The 20231-nt window shown below is 41.5% G+C and overlaps 1 protein-coding gene across 2 annotated transcripts in view; it reads right to left on the bottom strand.

Annotated features, from left to right (window-relative positions):
- tmod1 (tropomodulin 1) overlaps positions 1-20231 on the bottom strand; it is a 94966-nt gene that overhangs the window by 66463 nt on the left and 8272 nt on the right. For both annotated transcript variants that reach the window (XM_072281808.1, XM_072281807.1), the window contains exon 2: positions 1418-1589. In XM_072281808.1, coding sequence (XP_072137909.1) covers positions 1418-1543 — 126 coding nt within the window. In that variant the 5' untranslated portion in view covers positions 1544-1589. The remainder of the gene's footprint in view (positions 1-1417; positions 1590-20231) is intronic.

Genomic DNA, 20231 nt, shown 5'->3' with positions numbered 1-20231 from the left:
AACGCCTACACGAGATGCCAACCTGTGAAGCTACGGTACACCACCACATGCATGTTCAACAGCAAAAGCATGGTCAGAGGTAAATTCCACAAAAGGAAGGAGAGCTACTGCCCTTGATATCAATGTAGTGGTGACAATGTGGGGCATTAAGGACCCCAGGTAAAACTGGTGAGAGTAAAAAGTGAAAATACTCCATTAGTTGAAATCAGAGCTTGCTAAATGGAAGCAGGTATTAAAGGCCACTTATTCTAGTCCTGGCAATTACTGCAGGTGCTGCTCAGGAAGGATCTGGTAGCAACAACTTTGCACTCAACGTCAGTAAAACCAAAGAGCTGATTGTGGACTTCAGGAAGGGTAAGACAAGGGAACCCAAACCAATCCTCATAGAGGGATCAGAAGTGGAGAGAGTGAGCAATTTCAAGTCCCTGGGTGTCGATCTCTCCGAGGACCTAACCTGGACACAATGTATTGATGCAGCTACAGAGAAGGCAAGACAACAGGTATATCTCATTAGGAGTTTGAGGAGATTTGGTTTGTCAACTAAAACACATGAAAACTTCCACAGATGTACCGTGGAGAGCATTCTGACTGGCTGCATCACCCTGTAAATGGGATGGCGGGGAGGGGGGGTGCTAGAGCACAAGATCACAGTAGGTTGCAGAAACTTGCAAAATTAGCCAGCTTCATCATGGGTACCAACCTCTGTAGTATCCAAGACATCCTCAAGGAGCGGTGTCTCAGAAAGGTGGTGTCCATCGTCAAAGTCCCCCACCACTCATTTGTCATAGCTATAGAAAAACAGCAAACTTTTCAAACAAGCTCGACTGCTTCGGGTTTTAATATATTTCAGCTTCAAATGTGTCAATATCCCATTCATGGGCAAGAAGATCAACTCAAAAGTCAACCATGTCCCTGCATCTGATAATATATACCACAGAATTTTCAGAAAATGGAGTAAAGATAGAACAATTCTTCATTTTGTACTTGAAGAAAGCTATGTAAATAGCAGATTCAAAGTTGTGTACAACTTTGTCTAATGATTATTCAAAGTAACCTTTAACCCAAGACTTCGGGTCAGTTATTCCCGTATCTATTCAGAAATGACCAATACAAGACAACCCAGGATGCTTATACTGGGAGTACGGGGGTCATGCATAATCAACAATGATCTCAAGGCAATACATCATCAATTTCAATTTGTTTCAATCCCAACTGAATTCATGAAGCAGCCCTTTACAGACTGAGGCTAAAATTCATAAAAGTATCAGATGTTTGGTTGAAGAGGTGTTTGAAAAAGAAGAAAGTGAAATGAGAATTGGCCTGGATGGGCAGACAGCTGAGTTACAAGGCTTTGCAGCAATTTGTACTGGAAGCAGCAAATTATTGTAAGGAAATTATAAGCAATAACTGTACATACATCAGGATCTAATTCGTCCAACTCATCTTCCAACTGTTGTATCTCCTCTACTGACAACGTTCGGAGGAGATCATCTTCATCAATATCTCTATACTTTTCCAATTCTTTTTTAAACAGTGTAGACATGTTAAATCAATCTTTTCTTGCACTCCTTTGCAATACCTCAGTGTACCTATAATTTGAACAAACAAAAGGGATCATTAGAATCAAGATGTCACTTAAAATGATGGGGCATCTTATAAGGAAGTACAATTTGTAACATCAGCATAAAACAAAATAGATTTCTTTACTTGAATATCAACATACACAACCCAGTTCATATTTTATTTCAATTGAACATATTTATCTGCTTAATTTTCACATAAGCCCAGGGGGAAATTAGATAAACATCAGACAGAGCCTTACTGAAGCAGAGCAACCTGGCACACGATTTGTTTGTCTTTATTTTGTGCTTTTCAGCTTCAAAAACATATTCTGTGCTGTAAATTGCTGGAAGGGGAGCTAATGTCACCAATGCCAAGGCAAAGGGCACTTGGTCCTTGGGGAATATTAGGCCTGACTGCAAGACCACGAGAGCTAAGGAGTGACGAAACAGGAGTGATGTAGTGAGACAGGAAGGTGAGTGAGAGAAACTTGGCATTGACAGAGAAAGAGGGAAAGAAAATGGAATTAAAATGTGAAATTAAAACATGACCTTTTAAAAGTCTCTAAAAAGTTGACAAGTACTTGGAATGCTTACGTTCATCCCATTCTGGGCCAGAAAGGAAGAAAGGCATGACATTAAAAAATCATTATGAAAGGGGACTTGCAGAGCTAATTACTATGCTTAAATTTTCTTGACGTTCAATAAGGAAGTTAACATGAGTTATAATTTCAAGCAGCCTCTGGAGTTTTGCATCTCTTTATCCTCTGAAACTGTTGACAATTTACATGTTAATAAATGCTGTGAATTACCAACACCCCATTGGACCAGATTTCCAGGAATATCCATTGGCTGGCTTTGTCATATTTATAGTCACGTTACTGTTGTTCCCACAGCCGTTGTCCTTGCCGAATTCCCGACCGGCCTAAGGAGTCGGCTCGAGTGACAACCGTGGGGGAGGTGAGAGGGTGCCACTGGCCTTACTGGCACTGAAGACCACGCCACCAGGCTTAGCACATGTCGGTGTCAATTTCGAAAGCATCCTCCCAAGTTATCCAATTTTATTGGGTTAAGCTACTATTGTTAGCAGATTGATATATTAGGTTTAATCCAAACACTGACAAACAGCTGTAGGAGAGAAAAATAACAAATGTATAACAGTGAGCGAATTGCAGAGCAACAGGTCGTGCTGCTGCCGTGTGGCTGCTATGACCCAAGTTTGATCCTGATCCCCAGTGATGTCCTTGTGGAGCTTGCACATTCCCTATGTGACTGCATGGGTTTCCCCAGCCCCTTCCGTTACCTCCCAAACATATGAAAGCTGGTAATTGACGACTGCAAATAATCATCAAAGGGAAAACACTGTTGCCACACAATGTTCCGTTCAGTGAGACTTTACCATATTATCTGCCCTGATAGAAAGACTATGCACAAAAGCACCTTTGACCACCGCATGGAATTTCCTGCAGGCTCTGCAAGGGTTGGAGAACTGTCTGCCTCTGTGTGTGACGGGGTGGGAAAGGGCCTATTTTGATGATGTTTTGTTTTGATGTTGTTGCTTGTACTGTTTTGATGAACTTTATGGTCATGCTATCTTGGCACCAGAACGTTTGGCGACACTTATGGGCTGCCCCCAGTACATCCTTAGGTACACTGGTTGTTAACACAAATTATGTGTTTCACTGTATACTCATGTGAACAATAGCTGACTCTAAATCTGAAGATAATGACACAAAAATCAAATCAATTCAACCATACATGGACATAGCCAAACAAAACAGAATTCCTCTGGGGCCAAGGTGCAAAACATACATAGCATATTCAAAATAGCAAACTAAAATAATAACCACGCAAAAAAAACCTGTATAGTCCAACACCTTGGGCGACATGTCCTGCAAATTGATGCTACATCTCCCGGCAATCTGACCTGCCATTCTACCAATCAAACACTGGAGGCCAGCCCCAAACCGAGCACATATTCCATGCTACAATGCTTCCAGCGTCTCCTCACCTGGACTACCACAGCAGGCAAGCCCACGGCTTGAGGCCTAGTACTAGCAGCACCCATGCCACATGTCTCGCTGCCAAGTAAGGGAGACCAGCCTGCAGTGCCCTACATTATCATTGTCCAACAGTGTCTCATGGTCACAAGAGAAAAGAAGACAATCACCCATGGGTACTCTGCGCACCGCCTTCGTGCACCAACTCTGATGCCTTTGAGTAGCAGGCAGCAACACGGGCTGCTCCTCCGAACCCAAATCGGCTTCTCCAACCCACCACCCAGCTCCTTCTCCATCCCACCGGCCACCTCCTTCGACACCCCGGCTGGCTTCTCCAATCAACCAGCTGCTTACTGATGTTGTAGACCTGCTGTACCCAAAGTTCTTGGAGTCCACTATCCTCTGAGATGGTTTCCTGAGCAGACAGTTAAAATCAGGCTGCCTCATCTCAGAACTAACCAGCAAACACCAAGAGCTCATTTAGCTAGCAGTGAGAATGATCCACCCCAGGAGAGCCTTCCTGCATGGGCAGAATCTCATTCCCAGCGTGTGCTGCCCTTGAGACCACTGCACAGAGGACACACTGGTTTTCCATTCCCTGTAACAGAGCACTGCTTAATCCATACACAGCTCTGAGATCCAGACTGGGACAAACATCACAAACTGTTGGAATATCATCAACTTGATGAAAGATATACATTGGTCTACACCAAGCCTGCCTGTCTTCCAGCATAATGCGATATTTATAAGCAAATGCTGCTGCCTAGTGCATTTCAGAATGCAGGAGTACATGCTAAGGGATGCACAATGCAACCAAAACAAAGGCTTTAGGAGGAAGGATTGCAAGCTAAAGTTTTACCACCATTGGTCGCTGAGGGACTGGGTCCTGTGTAACAGCCTCCCAAAGATTTGATGGGTGTCTTGGAGCTTTATATATAGAAAGTATTGATCTGATAACACTTTGAATGTTTTGATTTGATAACACTATGAATGTAAAGGAAGACATATACACATTGTATGCTCCCTGTATATATTTTTAAAAATAAAATTTATTTTTGAAGAAAGAATAGACTTAGCAGATTCAGTTACTTCTTCTATGTTGTAAAGAAATCTCAGCGCTGAGCCAATATATTTTTTTTCTATTTAAAGAGTAGTACTTAACTGCTTCCAGCAAAGACTTGCCAAGGTAAGAACTTTAAGATATAAACATGTGCTTATTATGTAGTCAAGGCTACTGCAAAGCAGTAACAAATAGTTCTAACAACTTCAAGGACAAGAGGATCCTCTGGTGGGAGATAAACCCAAAAACAACAGAGAGACAAATCAAATGGCAGCGTTTACAGTGTTCGGAAAATGCTGCTGTTGTTGAAATCTCTATCATGTTAAGCATTATAAAATAAATACATGATTTAATGATACACAAATGGTGAAAAGTTGTTCTGGATTGCGGACAGCAATTTCCTCTGTCAGTGATGATTCACTCCAGTGATAAAATGTCATTTCTTAACAGCTACTGAAGACAACATTTCAGTGATCACAACATCACTGTAGGTAGTGAGAGATCTAAAAAATATATTATTGGGGAAAGACAAGAGATTTAGCACATTAAACAAAAAAAGCTGGGGTCAATTATTCCAAGAAATTGGAGTTTTTTGGTGGGCAAAGTATTCAAAACTAAATAGGAGTGTTGCATTACTAAAAGAGGAATAATTTGATGTGGCAACTATAAAAGTCAGATTTGAATTGATCTCAGCACTTAATATTTGCAGCTGCAAATTTTTTTCAAAAGAGGAATACAGGAAAAATAATGCCAGTAATGTTCAGAAAAATTGTATTCAATGCTAGAATAAAATCATTGCATTTTAGGTTTATTAAAACTGAAATCACATTAGCAGACTAAAGAAACGGAAAGCAAAGTGACACAATACTTAAACCTGGATTCATAACAACAAGGAAATGCAACAGAACAGGTCAGCACGTACGATTGAGTAGCGGTTAATGCAACACTATTACAAATTAGAGCACCAGAATTCAGAGTTCAATCCCAACCTCCCCTGGACACCTCCTCCCCGTGGAATGCAAGGGTTTTCTCTGGGGGGGGGGTGCTCAGGGTTCCTCACACTGTCCAAAGATGTACTGGTCAGTAGGTTAATTAGTCATTGTAAATTTCCCGGTGATCAGGCTAGGGTTAAGTTGGGGGTTGCGGGGCGGTGAGGCTCAAGGTGCCAGAAGGGTCTGTTCCACGTTGTATCACTGAATAACTAAAAATAAGAGGTGGTAAGAGAGCACTGATCTTCAAGTGTAGAACAATAAAGGTTTACTCTAATTCTTCAGAAAAATTGTCTGGAATAAAGGAATAGCTCTGCAACACACCAGGACTATTTTCATTAAAAGTCAATGAACCCTGAGTCAATGGTGGAAATCCTGACGAAAATAATATGGTTGCTGCCTTAAACCCATTTCCAGGACTTAGACAAAAACTTGCATCTGACATGTAGGTATGGTACTAAAGAGGTGCGGCAACATTAGGGTATAGGATATTAAAGCCCTATTAATTGTCTTGAGTGAATGTAAACAATTACATCTACTTGTCAAAGAAGAGGAGAGCCATTCTCCATGAGGTCTTACAATGTTTATCCCTCAGTCATCATCATTAAAAACAGATTAGCCGATCTTCATCACATTGCTGATCATGGACCTTTATGTGCATGAGTCACCACATTTCTTAATTTACATCAATAACAATGCTTCAAAAGTGAAGCATTGACTCAAAGATCATTGCAAAAATCACATTTGTCATTGCTTCCTTCAAGTCTTCCTTCAAGCAGAAAGCAGCCTCACTATTTTAGTTCTTTTAACTCAAGTGGACTAATGACCTGATGAGAAAGTAGAAAAACAATTGAAAACAATAACAAATTGCTCAAGCAAAAACAGAAGGTAATGAACAGTTTAAGATTAAAGGTGGAGGACGGATTAAAGGGATTCGGGTACAATGTGAGTGAGTTGAAAACTTAGTCTGTGGCTAATGGAGTGAGACAAAGTGCTGGAGGAACTCAGCAAGTCAGGCAGCATCTATGGAGGGCAATAAGTAGGCTGTTAGTGCATTTTTGGGGTTTCCACATATCACAAATAACTTCAGCAACTAACTTCAGCCATCAAACTTCAAATCTGAATATGGGCTGTAGACTAAATTTAGAATGCAGCTCTGAACAATGGGTTCCTAAAAGCCATGAATCACAGTTAACAGAAAGACCAGACAATGCTGATGCATTGTAAATATGGAATTGTCCTTTGATCTTTCGCACATAAAATGTCGTGTAGTGTTGGGTTGAGCAGGGTTCTTCCTCTGAAAGGGGTCTCTGTATGATGTCTGCTGTGTCTCATTTTGTCAAGTAAAGAGACTGCTTCATGTACTTCTCTCTAGTGATTTTGTTCATGCAACAACACAAACAACCTTTCAAGCTGAGAGCCTATTGAACATCGAAAAGGAAGGGGGAAGAAACCAGAATAAGAAAGTGAGGCAATCACATATAACATGGTGGCGTAATAATGTATACCATTCACATACTTCGTACATATAACCCACATTGAATTGTGTGAAAAAACAAAAAAATAATGAATCAAACAACGATATTACTCAAATATTACTGGTATATTAAACACACTACATTAAACCCTGCTTAGCTATAAACTCCAACTCAAAATGGAGTGCAACTCAACTCAAATATGTAGCATATTGCTCTCTATCCATCGTGTGCATATATATATATATGTATACACATAGTAATCTATACAATAAGCTAAGCCTAAATCAAGTTAAATTCCAATCAAGCCTAAAGATTTAATCACTGTGGAGAATTTCCTACTCTTGTGGGATAATGTCTTTCCTGACAAGGAGGTCACTCTGTTTTGCAGGTGAGATTTGTTAAAAAAATCTCAGGTTCCGGGGCCTCCTCCGCAGTGGTTGTAGGAGTTGATTCTGGGACTGGAGGAAGTGGCTCTGACATTTCTGGGCACCTTTCTTCTCTAACAATTGACTCTAGTCTCCTCAACTGACCAATGTGTCATCTCCAGATGACATCAGACACAATTTCCACTGTGTAGGAGGGTGGTCCAGTTCTGTCTTTAAACTTTCCAAGTACCCACTTTTGATCACCTCTGTATTCCCTCACCAGGACTGCTTGTCCGGGAGTGAAACATCGAACCTCCTTGTTTGAGGAGCCCCCCAATTTGTCTCAGGTGTTTGTCCTGCGTACACCTTCTGAGATTGGGTTTGAGGAGATCCAACCATGAGTGCAAGGGACAACCCAGAAACAACATAGCTAGTGAGTTGGTGTTTGTGGAGTGTGCTGCATTGCGATTTGGAAGGAGGCAATTGGTAAACGTTTGAGTCAGTGTCAGTGTAGTGTGTTCTGCTGACGTTTCTTGCAATGCTTTCTTTGGGCTCTGAACAAACCTTTCCAGCAAGCTATTTGTAGCTGGGTGGTATGATGAAGATGTAATATGTCTTATTCCATCCAATTTCAGGAATGACTGAAACTGTTCTGCCATAAACTGTGGTCTATTGTCACTGACTAAGTGTTCTGGAACACCAGTCCTTGAGAAGAGGCTTCTCAACACATCAACAGTGAGTAAGGCTGTAGTGGAGGCTATTGGGAATACTTCTGGCCACTTTCTAGCTTCATCCACTAATACCAAGGAATTTGTATCCATGAAAGGTCTGATAAAATCCACATGAATCCTCTGCCGGGGCAATGCAGACTATTCCCAGGGGTGGAGATATACTCTTCTTGGCATCTTCTGGACACGTTGGCATTCCATATAGTACATGGCAAGCTGCTTGATCTGTTGATCTATCCCAGGCCACCAGACAAAGCTTCAAGCCAATGCTTTAATTTTAACTACACCTAGATAACTGACTTGTAGCACTTCCAGATTTCCTGTCCTCAGCTGGGATGGTACAAGACCTCTCAATCTCCACATTAAGCAACCTCTGTCCAGGGCAGGTTCATCCCGGCACTGGTAAAAATGGAGGAACTGGAATTTCTGCTGCACATTCCAGCCATTTTGTGTCGCTGTGTAGACCTGAGACAGTGTGGGCTCTTTTCTGGTTTTTCTTTAGATTATCTCTGCCATAATAGAGAGAGGTTCAATTTGCATTTGAGAGGACATATCAAGAGTAATGTTCTCTTTTGTAATTTGTTTAGGTATTTCCTTTTCTAAGGGTAAATAGGACAATCCATCAGCATTTCCATGATTAGTTGTTCTCTTGAATTTGATCTTGTAATTGTGTCCTCCGCGAAACAGAGTCCATCTCTGCGTCCGTGCTGCTACAGTTGGTGGAACACCATTCTGTGGGCTGAACATTGACACCAGATTGTGTCAATGTGGACTGAACATTGACACAATGCTGACTATTGATGATCAGTACTGAGAATAAACTCTCTCCCGTACAAGTCCTGGTTGAAATGTTTTACACCCCAAACTAGCCTCAAGGTCTTTGTGTCAATCAGTATGTAATTTTTCTCTGCAGCCATAAGGGAAATTGCTACGGAGTGTTCACTTCCATCACTCATAATATGTGACATGACTATACCTATATACTATAAGGTGAGGTGTCACAGGCAAGCTACACTGGACGATTGGACCATAATATGTGAGTACAATGTCTGATATCACCATTCCCTCTACCTTTATGAAAGCCACCTCACATGGCTTTGTTCATTTCCATTTCTTCTTGATATGTAGTAGCCAGGTTTCACATAATCCTGTTACAGTAATTGACAAATCCTAAAAAGGACCACAACTGTGCCACATCCTTTAGCCTTGGGGCATCTGCCACTCCTTGAATTTTCTCAGCACATTTGTGTAATCCTTGTCACCATAGTAAGAGATGCTTGACTTAAATAATTTATACTTGTTGTGTTGTGCTCTGAGCCCATAACCTTCTAATCTTTTTAATGCTGTCTTGAGATTTTGGAAGTGTTACTTGTCACACTTACCTGTAACAATGATGTCATCCAGGTAACACTGAGTGCCTGGACAGCCTTGCAGCACCTGGTCCATAGCTTTCTGCCAGAGTGCAGGTGCAGATGTCACCCCAAAAACAAGCCTATTATAGCGATAAAGACCTTTGTGAGTGTTTATGGTGAGAAACACTTTGGACTCTCCTTCCATCTCCATCTGCAGGTAGACCTCAGCTAGGTCTACTTTGCTGAAGTGTTTCCCTCCAGAAAGGTTTGCAAAGATATCCTCTATCCTTGACAGAGGGATTGATCTGCTTTCAGTACTGGGTTGATGGTGACCTTAAAATCACCACAGATCCTGACATACCCATCTTTCTTGTCTACTGGGACCACAGGCATTGCCCTTGAGCTCCATTCAACCTTGAAAAGAATTTCTTCAGCCTCCATGTGATCTAGCTCACTGGCTATTTTATCACGGATGGCATATGGAATCAGACTGGCTTTGTAAAACTTGGATGATGCATTTTCATTTAACATTATTTTACCCTTGATTTGTCTGAGTTTTCCAATGTCATCCTAGAACACTGCTATGGCATCATCCAGTACCTTCCTTAATTCACTTTCAGTTGACTCTATTGTAGGTGATTAGGCATGCAAATGGTGGATGGATTTCCAATCAAATTGTACTTGCCTCAGCCAATCATGGCCCCATAATGCTGGCCCTACTGTTTTTACCACATAAAAGCCCAATGTGGCTTGTTGGTTGTTGTATTCCACTGTTACAAGTGCCTTTCCCACAGGAGTTATATTTCCTCCCGTATAAGCTCTTAGTTGGATATCTGCAAGCTTCAGTTCATTATCTTTGAAATGCCATTCAAACTCATTTTGTGGAATGATTGAAACAACTGTCCAGTGTCCAATTCCATTTTAATTAATTTGGCATTCACTTCCGGTGTAGGTCATATTGCTTGTCTCTTCTTAGTTTTCACATTCTACATCCCAAGGTTATCCAGTCCTATGTCATTCTCATCATTATCAGATTTTTCATCAACAGCATGCAGATTATGCTCTTTTTGAAACTACAACTTGACCTTTTATCCTTCTCTCTTCCCTGTGCAGTCCATTTATTTTTGTCCATCTGACATGATCTTTGTATATGTCCTGCTTGGCTGCATTTTCTGCAAGTTTCGCCCTTAAACCTGCATTGGTCTGGTGTATTTGATCCCCTGGCACAATGGTGACTCAACTTGTTCAGCCAGGCATACTTCCGTCTGGACATTGCCATCTTGTTCACGCTCACTTTCACTTCGGACTGCAGCTCTCTTGCTTCTCTGGCTGTTGTTTCCATTGATACAGCAATTTCAAATGCCCTTTCAAATGTAACTTGTGCTTCAGTCAGGAGTCATTTTTGAATGCTTTCTTGTAAGATTCCACAAACTAAACAATCTCTCAGAGCATCTTAAGCTCATCACTGAACTGTCAACGCTCAGACAATTTCTCAGTTCAACCACATAAGCTGAAATGGACTCTCCTTCCATTTGATTCTGCTTATGAAACTTATTCTACAACCAGCAACATTTTGAGTACTACATGTTCCTGCATTACGTTCAGGATATCACCAAAGCTCAATTCGTCTGATTTGGTTGGATCAGTTAAACCTCTAAGCAAATTGTATGCTTTTCCACCCATTGCACTCAGCCTCCCACCTTTTTATTTTGGCTTCTTCCCTCTTCCTTTCCAGTCCTGATGAAGTGTCTTGGTCCAAATCATCGACTGTTTATTCCCCTCTGTAGGTGCTGCCTGACTTGCTGAGTTCCTCCAGCACTTGGTGTGTTTTGCTCAAGATTTCCAGCATCTGTAGAACCTTTCGAGTCTTTGGTAATGGAATTTCCAAAAAAAAAAATGCACCAAATAAAAGAAGTTACTTCTCAGGTAAAAGGTAATCACTGAGCAGAGAGCATAAAAGGCTTCAGGACAGCATTTGACCAGCCTGACACAAATAAAGCCAAAGGACATCAGAAGGAAATAACTTTGTTGGAGTTCATCTTGCAAACAGAAAGGTGGCTGTTCCTATCAGAAGTCAATCATTCCAATCAAGGACGTCATTGCAGGACAATGCCCTAGGCCCAACCATCTTCTGCTTCCTTTCATCATAAGTGGTTGTCAGATATCAACCATTACAAACCCCAGGTGATCACTGCAGCATTGTGTCTTAGGTCCAACCATCTTCAGCATTTATTAATTCAAAAGGTCAGAAGTAGAATATTTGCTGAGGATTGCACGATATTCGATTCCATTTGCAGTTCCTCGGTGAATGCTTCAATGTGATCTACACAACATCTACGCACATCCAATAAGTGCCAGATAATTACCATCTCCAATACAAGAAAGCCTAACCACCTATTTAACATTCAACAATGTTGCTAAATCCTCATTCACAGCATAATCATTGACCTGAAACTCAACTGGATGTATTGGTGTTCCTTCAAACTCAACTGCCTAAATCCTGGAACTCTGCCCAGAAGATCCATAGAACCACCCCACCAGAAGGACTGCAGCAGCTCAAGGTGGTAGCTCACCAACACATTCTACAGGATAACAAACGCTGGTCTTGCCAGTGATGCCGAGATCCCAGAATATTAAAACTAACAAAGATGAAAGAGTGTGAGATAAATTTAAAGACTAACCATGCAAAACAAAAACAGAAGGGCAATGCTAATAACAATTTTTAAAGTACATTTATATTTTTTCTGGCCCTTCGAACCACAACACCCACAACCACAATTTACAATGCCCAATTAACCTACCGTCGGTATGCCTTTGGACTGTGGGAGGAAACCGAAGCACCCTATAGAAACTCATCCGTAATGGGTAGAATGTACAAACTCCTTAAAGGCAGCGGTAAACCATTTATCTCGCAACATCCCTGCTCATTCTTTTTAAATTTCTTCCCAAAGTGAATCATACTAGATTTTTACTTATTAAATTTTATCTGTCCCAAGTTTGCCAAATTCATCAGCACCTGGTACTATTACCTCACTATATTTCTGAGTTTTTTTGCAGCTAGAGACTTTGAAACGATACTCCATATATTGAAATCCGGGACATTAACTTATGTCAGAAAGAGCAACGATCCCAAATTTGGTCCCTGGATCCACCATTACACCTTACAACAAATTTGTGTGTTCTGATGATAGGTTATTGCCCAAAAACATCTCACTTCAATCTTGTTAGAAGTAGGATTTGCCATTCTTCATTCGATCTCTTCAGGAATTTCATGTGCTTAGCATCAACACCATTATCCTTATCCTTCTCTCCATTACGCAAATCAATCAAACTTGTCAACGTCATAAACATAAGAGATTCTGCAGATGCTGGAAATCCAGAGCAATAAACACAAAATTCTGGAAAACTCAGCAAGTCAGGCAACAACTATGAAAATGAACAAACAAAAGTCAATGTTTTGGGCAGAGACTTTTCTTCAGGACTGTCATCTTCACCATCATTTACTTGACAATGTTTTTTCCCATATAATTTTGATCAAATCATTATTTCTTAATCATTTCCACCATTGATTTTGGTTCATTGTCTTTATTTGGTGGGTATACGCATTTTCTCTTTCTGAAGGCGGTGAAAATATTTGTTGCCCTCCAGACCTTCAGGATTACAATGTAGATTGTAAGATTGTGACTAGAGCCTCCATAATTTTGATCTTTACATTGGTCACCAAGGTGAATCCCATCAAGTCTGCATAACAATTTTATTTTTAGGCTTGCAAACCTTCACATACTTGACTTAAGTTTTATTAATTGATGAGTTTTGTGTGACCTCAAGGTGCTTTACTCAACCCAATCCATGCAGCTGAGATACTCCTATTGTTCCAATAGTTTATCACACATTGCAACCTCAGGGCAGGGGTAAAAGAAAGTGTTGCTGTGTATTTAATATTTCAGTAATATTTGAGTATTCTTGAAAATCTATTGTTTGATACAGCATTCTTTGTTTTTTATATAATTTATTATGGTTTATATGTGAAGTACGTGAATCGCATATGTCATTACGCTACCACATGATACATGTGCTTAAAGTAAAGAACAAACTAAGACTACCATCTGTCATCATTCTCGTTTCCCTTTGAATTAGTTTAATGTTCTGAAGTTACAAAACATAACAATGGCGATGAGGTATTTTTAAAATGGACCTGAGATGGCTACCAACCTGCTGAAGCACAGCGAGATGTTCGAGTTAAAAACAGCAGCACGTCATGTACTGCTTCAGAAGGGAAGTTACAATCGAGTTTAAATTTATGTGTTCATAATCAGTGAGTATTCAGTTGTAATAATCATAAAAAGAGCAGAAATAGCTGGCTACATCAGAAAGAAAGACATGTTCAATTGCTCAACAGGTAATTGGCTCATGTATACTGAGCTAATTGAACTGTATTTTGAAGGAAATGAAATAGAAAATAAAAAAAAGTACCAATTTTGCTGAGTGTATTGTGTTTAAAAGCAAAATGTTCCAAGCACACCAGCTGAAATGAGCTTTGCTGATATCGTAAAAATGCAGGAACATTAGTATGTGAAGAGCAAGAGGATAAGACGTGAAAGAATAGGACCTATCAAGTGTGACAGTGGGAAAGTGTGCATGGAACCGGAGGAAATAGCAGAGGTACTTAATGAAACTTTACTTCAGTATTCACTATGGAAAAGGATCTTGATGATTGTAGTGATGACTTGCAGCAGACTGAAAAGCTTGAGCATGTAGATATTAAGAAAGAGGATGTGCTGGAGCTTTTGGAAAGCATCAAGTTGGATAAGTTGCCGGGACTGGATGAGATGTACCCAGGCTACTGTGGGAGGCGAGGGAGGAGATTGCTGAGCCTCTGGTGATGATCTTTGAATCATCAATGGGGACGGGAGAGGTTCCGGAGGATTGGAGGGTTGCGGCTGTTGTTCCTTTATTCAAGAAAGGGAGTAGAGATAGCTCAGGAAATTATAGACCAGTGAGTCTTACTTCAGTGGTTGGTAAGTTGATGCAGAAGATCCTGAGAGGCAGGATTTATGAACATTTGGAGAGGTATAATACGATTAGGAATAGTCAGCATGGCTTTGTCAAGGGCAGGTCATGCCTTACGAGCCTGATTGAATTTTTTGAGGATGTGACTAAAGACGTTGATGAAGGAAGAGCGGTAGATGTAGTGTATATGGATTTCAGCAAGGCATTTGATAAGGTACCCCATACAAGGCTTATTGAGAAAGTAAGGAGGCATGGGATCCAAGGGGACATTGCTTTGTGGATCCAGAACTGGCTTGCCCACAGAAGGCAAAGAGTAGTTGTAGATGGGTCATATTCTGCATGGAGGTCGGTGACCAGTGGTGTGCCTCAGGGATCTGTTCTGGGACCCTTACTCTTTATGATTTTTATAAATGACCTGGATGAGGAAGTGGAGAGATGGGTTAATAAGTTTGCTGATGACACAAAGGTTGAAGGTGTTGTTGATAGATAGATAGATAGATAGATAGATAGACATACTTTATTGATCCCGAGGGAAATTGGGTTTCGTTACAGTTGCACCAACCAAGAACAGAGTATAAATATAGCAATATAAAACCATAAATAATTAAATAATAATATGTAAATTGTGCCAAATGGAAATAAGTCCAGGACCAGCCTATTGGCTCAGGGTGTCTAACCCTCCAAGGGAGGAGTTGTAAAGTTTGATGGCCACAGGCAGGAATGACTTCCTATGACACTCAGTGTTACATCTCAGTGGAATGAGTCTCTGTCTGAATGTACTCCTGTGCCCAACCAGTACATTATGTAGTGGATGGGAGACATTGTCCAAGATGGCATGGTGTGGAGGGCTGTCAGAGGTTACAGCAGGACATTGATAGGATGCAAAACTGGGCTGAGAAGTGGCAGATGGAGTTCAACCCAGATAAGTGTGAAGTGGTTTCATTTTGGTAGGTCAAATATGATGGCAGAATAAAATATTAATGGTAAGACTCTTGGCAGTGTGGAGGATCAGAGGGATCTTGGGGTCCGAGTCCATAGGATACTCAAAGCAACTGCGCAGGTTGACTCTATGGTTAAGGCATACAGTTGTAATGGCCTTCATTAATCGTGGAATTGAATTTAGGAGCCGAGAGGTAATGTTGCAGCTATTTGGACCCTGGTCAGACCCCACTTCGAGTACTGTGCTCAGTTCTGGTCGCCTCACTACAGGAAGGATGTGTAAACCACAGAAAGGGTGCAGAGGAGATTTACAAGGATGTTGCCTGGATTGGGGAGCATGCCTTATGAGAATAGGCAGAGTGAACTCGGCCATTTTTCCTTGGAGTGATGGAGGATGAGAGGTGACCTGATAGAGGTGTATAAGATGATGAGAAGTATTGATTGTGTGGATAGTCAGAGGCTTTTTCCTAGGGCTGAAATGGTCGCTACAAGAGGACACAGGTTTAAGGTGCTGGGGAGTAGGTACAGAGGAGATGTCAGGGGTAAGTTTTTTATGCAGAGAGTGGTGAATGCGTGGAATGGGCTGCTAGTAATGGTGGTGGAGACGGATACTATAGGGCCTTTTTTTTTTAAAAGAGACTTTTGGATAGGTACATGGAGCTTAGAAAAATAGAGGGCTATGGGTAAGCCTAGTAATTGCTACGGTAGGGACATGTTCAGCACAATTTTATGGGCCGAAGGGCCTGTATTGTGCTGTATGTTTTCTATGTTTCTATGTTAACGTTCAGAAGCAAAGCCATTGCTGATTGCAGAACAGTTTAGGTTTCATAAATGGAATCAAAAGGAAAAATGGGATAAAAAATGGCAGATGGAGTTTAATACAGACAAGTGTGAGGTATTGTACTTTGGAAGAACAAACCAAGGTAGAACGTACAAGATAAATGGTAGGGCATTGAGAAGTGCAGTAGGAAAAGAGGGATCTGGGAATACAGATGCAAAATTCCCTAAAAGTGGCATCACAGGCAGATAGGGTCGTAAAGAGAGCTTTTGGTACATTGGCCTTTATAAATCAAAGTATTGAGTATAAGAGCTGGAATGTTATGATGAGGTTGTATAAGGCATTGGTGAGGCCAAATCTGGAGTATTGTGTTCAGTTTTGGTCACCAAATTACAGGAAGGATATAAATAAGGTTGAAAGAGTGCAGAGAAGGTTTACAAGGATGTTGCCGGGACTTGAGAAACTCAGTTACAGAGAAAGGTTGAACAGGTTCGGACTTTATTCCCTGGAGCGTAGAAGAATGAGGGGAGATTTGATAGAGGTATATAAAATTATGATGGGTATAGATAGAGTGAATGCAAGCAGGCTCTTTCCACTGAGGCAAGGGGAGAAAAAAAAAGAGGACATGGGTTAAGGGTGAAGGGAGAAATGTTTAAAGGGAACATTAGGGGGGCTTCTTCACACAGAGAGTGGTGGGAGTGTGAAGTGAGCTGCCAGATGAAGTGGTAAATGCAGGCTCACTTTTAACATTTAAGAAAAACTTGGACAGGTACATAGATAAGAGGTGTATGGAGGGATACGGTCCAGGTGCAGGTCAGTGGGACTAGGCAGAGAAATGGTTCGGCACAGCCAAGAAGGGCCAAAAGGCCTGCTTCTGTGCTGTAATGTTCTATGGTTCTATGGAAGGGGAGACTATTTCAGCATATGTGGCTGAATTGAAGAAACTGTCTGAGCATTGTTAGTTCAGAAATAAGCTTACTGATGCACTGATAACTTGTTTAGTTTGTGGTATCTGACAAGAAAGCTTTCAAAAATGGCTCCTAACTGAAGCACATGTTACATTTAAAAGAACAGTTGAAATAGCTGTACCAATGGAAACAGCAGACAGAGACACAATTGAGTTGCAGTCAGAATGAAAGTGAGTGTGATGGAGGCATGCCAGACCAAACAAATTGTATCACTGTTGTGACAGCAGTTCACATACACCAGATAAATCCAGATTTAAAAGCAAAACTTGCAGAAAATGCAACGAAGTAGGTCACATACGAACAGTATGCCAGGCAGACAAAAATAAATGAACTGCACAGGGAAGAGAAAAAGCCAAAACATCAAATTGCAGTTTCAAATCTTCGGGTCAAGATAGCGCCTGGGTACAACACTCCTTCGATCGACATCTCCTGGATAGATCATGAAACCATATTCTTCACTTCTGTTATGTCCTTTATGTTTGTTTTTCATCTTGGATGTGACTCTGGAACTGTTGGAACCTGTGATTTGCTGTTTGGAGATTGTTTGGGTGCTCCAGCGTTCTGCCCTCTCTGAGAAGATTCCATGAGACAGAGACAGTGTGGGAACCTTGTGGTGAGAGGCCTGTGGGACAGGACAAGCAGTTGTTTGACTTCATTTTGCTGATTAAAACTTCGATTGTTTGTCGATTGAAGCGACGAAGGAGATCAAAGCATGAAGGTGAGTGCGGGAGTCAGTGCCGGCTGCCTGTCTTTTGATGGCTCTGCTACGGAGAGGGAAAGGCCTGCCACTGGGTTAGAAGGTTAGAAGATTATGGGCTCCAAGCACAACGTGACAAGTGTGAGTTCTTTTAAACAAGTATTTCTTACTGAGGTCAGACTAGTGACGCACAAGGAATGCACAAATGTGCTGAGAAAATTCAAGCAGTGGTGGATGCTCCAAGGCCAAAGGACATGTCACCGTTGTGGTACTTTTTAAGGATTTGTCAATTACTATAACAGGTTCATGTGAAACCCAGCTACTGTGCTCCACCCCTTGGACTCATTACTGCAGATCAGGAAGAAATAATAATGGACAAAGCAGTGTGATTGGCTTTCCAAAAGACAAAGAGCATGGTGACAGCAGACACTGTAGTCACACATTATGATCCACACCATTCAGTGAAGCTTGCCTCGTAGTATAGGAACAATCATGTCACATGTTATGAGTGATGGAAATGAATGCCCCACAGCCTTTACACAACGTTCCCTTACTGCTGCAGAGAAAAATTATGCACAGGTTCACCGAGATGCCCTGAGTCTGGTTTGGATGTAAAATATTTTAACCAGTACTTGTGTGGGAGAGAGTTTATCCTCGTTACTGAACATCTAGTGAATTCCCGGTGAATATGACAAATAAACTCAGCAAGCTTTCAGCCGGGTACAGATATCAATCTTAACTGATGGTTTGATGAGTAACTCTGCCATCTTCATCAGGGATGATGCCTGGGCATGTCTAGTCAGTGGTAGTTATACCCTTGCCATCTGTCCATCCTGATTGATTAGTCCTCATCCAATCAGGTTTCTGCTGTCCCAACTTGTTTACATTCAAATTCCAGTTCTTAGTCAGAGGGAGATGGGACAGCGGAAACCTAAATGGAAATCTAATCATCTTATTTCCTTCTGGAGACTCTCCGGGTCTGAAATACACAGACTTATACCTCAATAATAACAGCCACCATCACACCTCCCAACACTGAGGGTTCTTTCTACTTTGATTAACCGTGCAAAAACTATTTCGGACCTGGAGAGACTCCCTGGAGAAATAAGATGATTATGCATGGCGTTCCTACAGAATGGCTACAAAGTGAAGGAAACCAATCGGGCCCTTAAAAGTGCTGACGGAAAAAACAGGAAACCTAACAAAAAAGAGAAACCCATCGCTACCTCCTGTCTTCCTTCTATTTCCACGGTTTCTGGAAAGATCGCCAGGATCCTGAAGAAATACCAGATTAATACTACTGTATCCACAAACCCATAAGGAAGCTCAAAACACAGCTTATGTGGGTCAAAGATGACCTGGGACTCAGACCGACTGGCGTTTACAGGATTCCCTGTGAATGCAGAGCAGTGAATATCGGCCAGACAGGACGCATGGTGGAATCCTGCATCAAGGAGCCCAGGAGGTGTATCCGTTTCGGTTACCCAGAGAAGTCAGTGGTAGTAGAGCACTGAATTTGCAATGGCCATAGGTCTCACTCTAAGTGAGAACTGGAATTCAATTGTAAGCAAGGTAGGACAGCAGAAACCTGATTGATCTGGGACTAACCAATCAGGAGGGCTGAACGACAGGGGTATATGTACCACCGGACTAGAAATGCCCAGGCATCATCCCTGATGAAGATTGCAGTTTGTCATCGAAACATCGGTTAAATTTGATAGCTGTACCCGGCTGGAAGCCTGAGAAGAGTTTATTCATCGACCATTAGTTTCCATTTTCAATCCACAGAAGGGGGTTCCACCAACAGCAGCAGTGTAAATGCAGAGGTGGGCTCTGATTCTGGGAGGACACAAGTACAAGCCAGTCATCCAGATGTGGTTAAAATGAAATTATTGGCTCAAATCTTTGTCTGGGGTCCTGGAATAGATCTGCAGATCGAGTAGATCGCCGTGCACTGTGCAGGATGTCATCACATCCAGAAGATGCCACGGCACAGAGGGTCAACTTGGAGGTGCGCACATCCACTGTGCTTTTCTACATCAACAGTTGTGTAGACAGTGTAACAGGAGGCAAGAAAATAAAGATATTCCCAAACCAGAAACCGTGGATGAATAAAGAGGTACAAAATCTTTTAAAAACACGCAATAATGCTTTTAAATCTTGTGATGCCTTAGCTTACAGTGTTGCCAGGTTAAACCTGAAAAGAGGCATAAAAAAGGCCAAAGACATCCACAGGCAACGGGTAGAGGACCACTTTAACAGTGCTAATAATCAGAGCTTGTGGCAAGGCATCAGGGCTATTACTGAC

This window comes from Mobula birostris, chromosome 17, assembly GCF_030028105.1.
Source record: "Mobula birostris isolate sMobBir1 chromosome 17, sMobBir1.hap1, whole genome shotgun sequence".
NCBI lineage: Eukaryota > Metazoa > Chordata > Chondrichthyes > Myliobatiformes > Myliobatidae > Mobula > Mobula birostris.
This window is presented reverse-complemented; position numbering and strand designations above follow the sequence as displayed.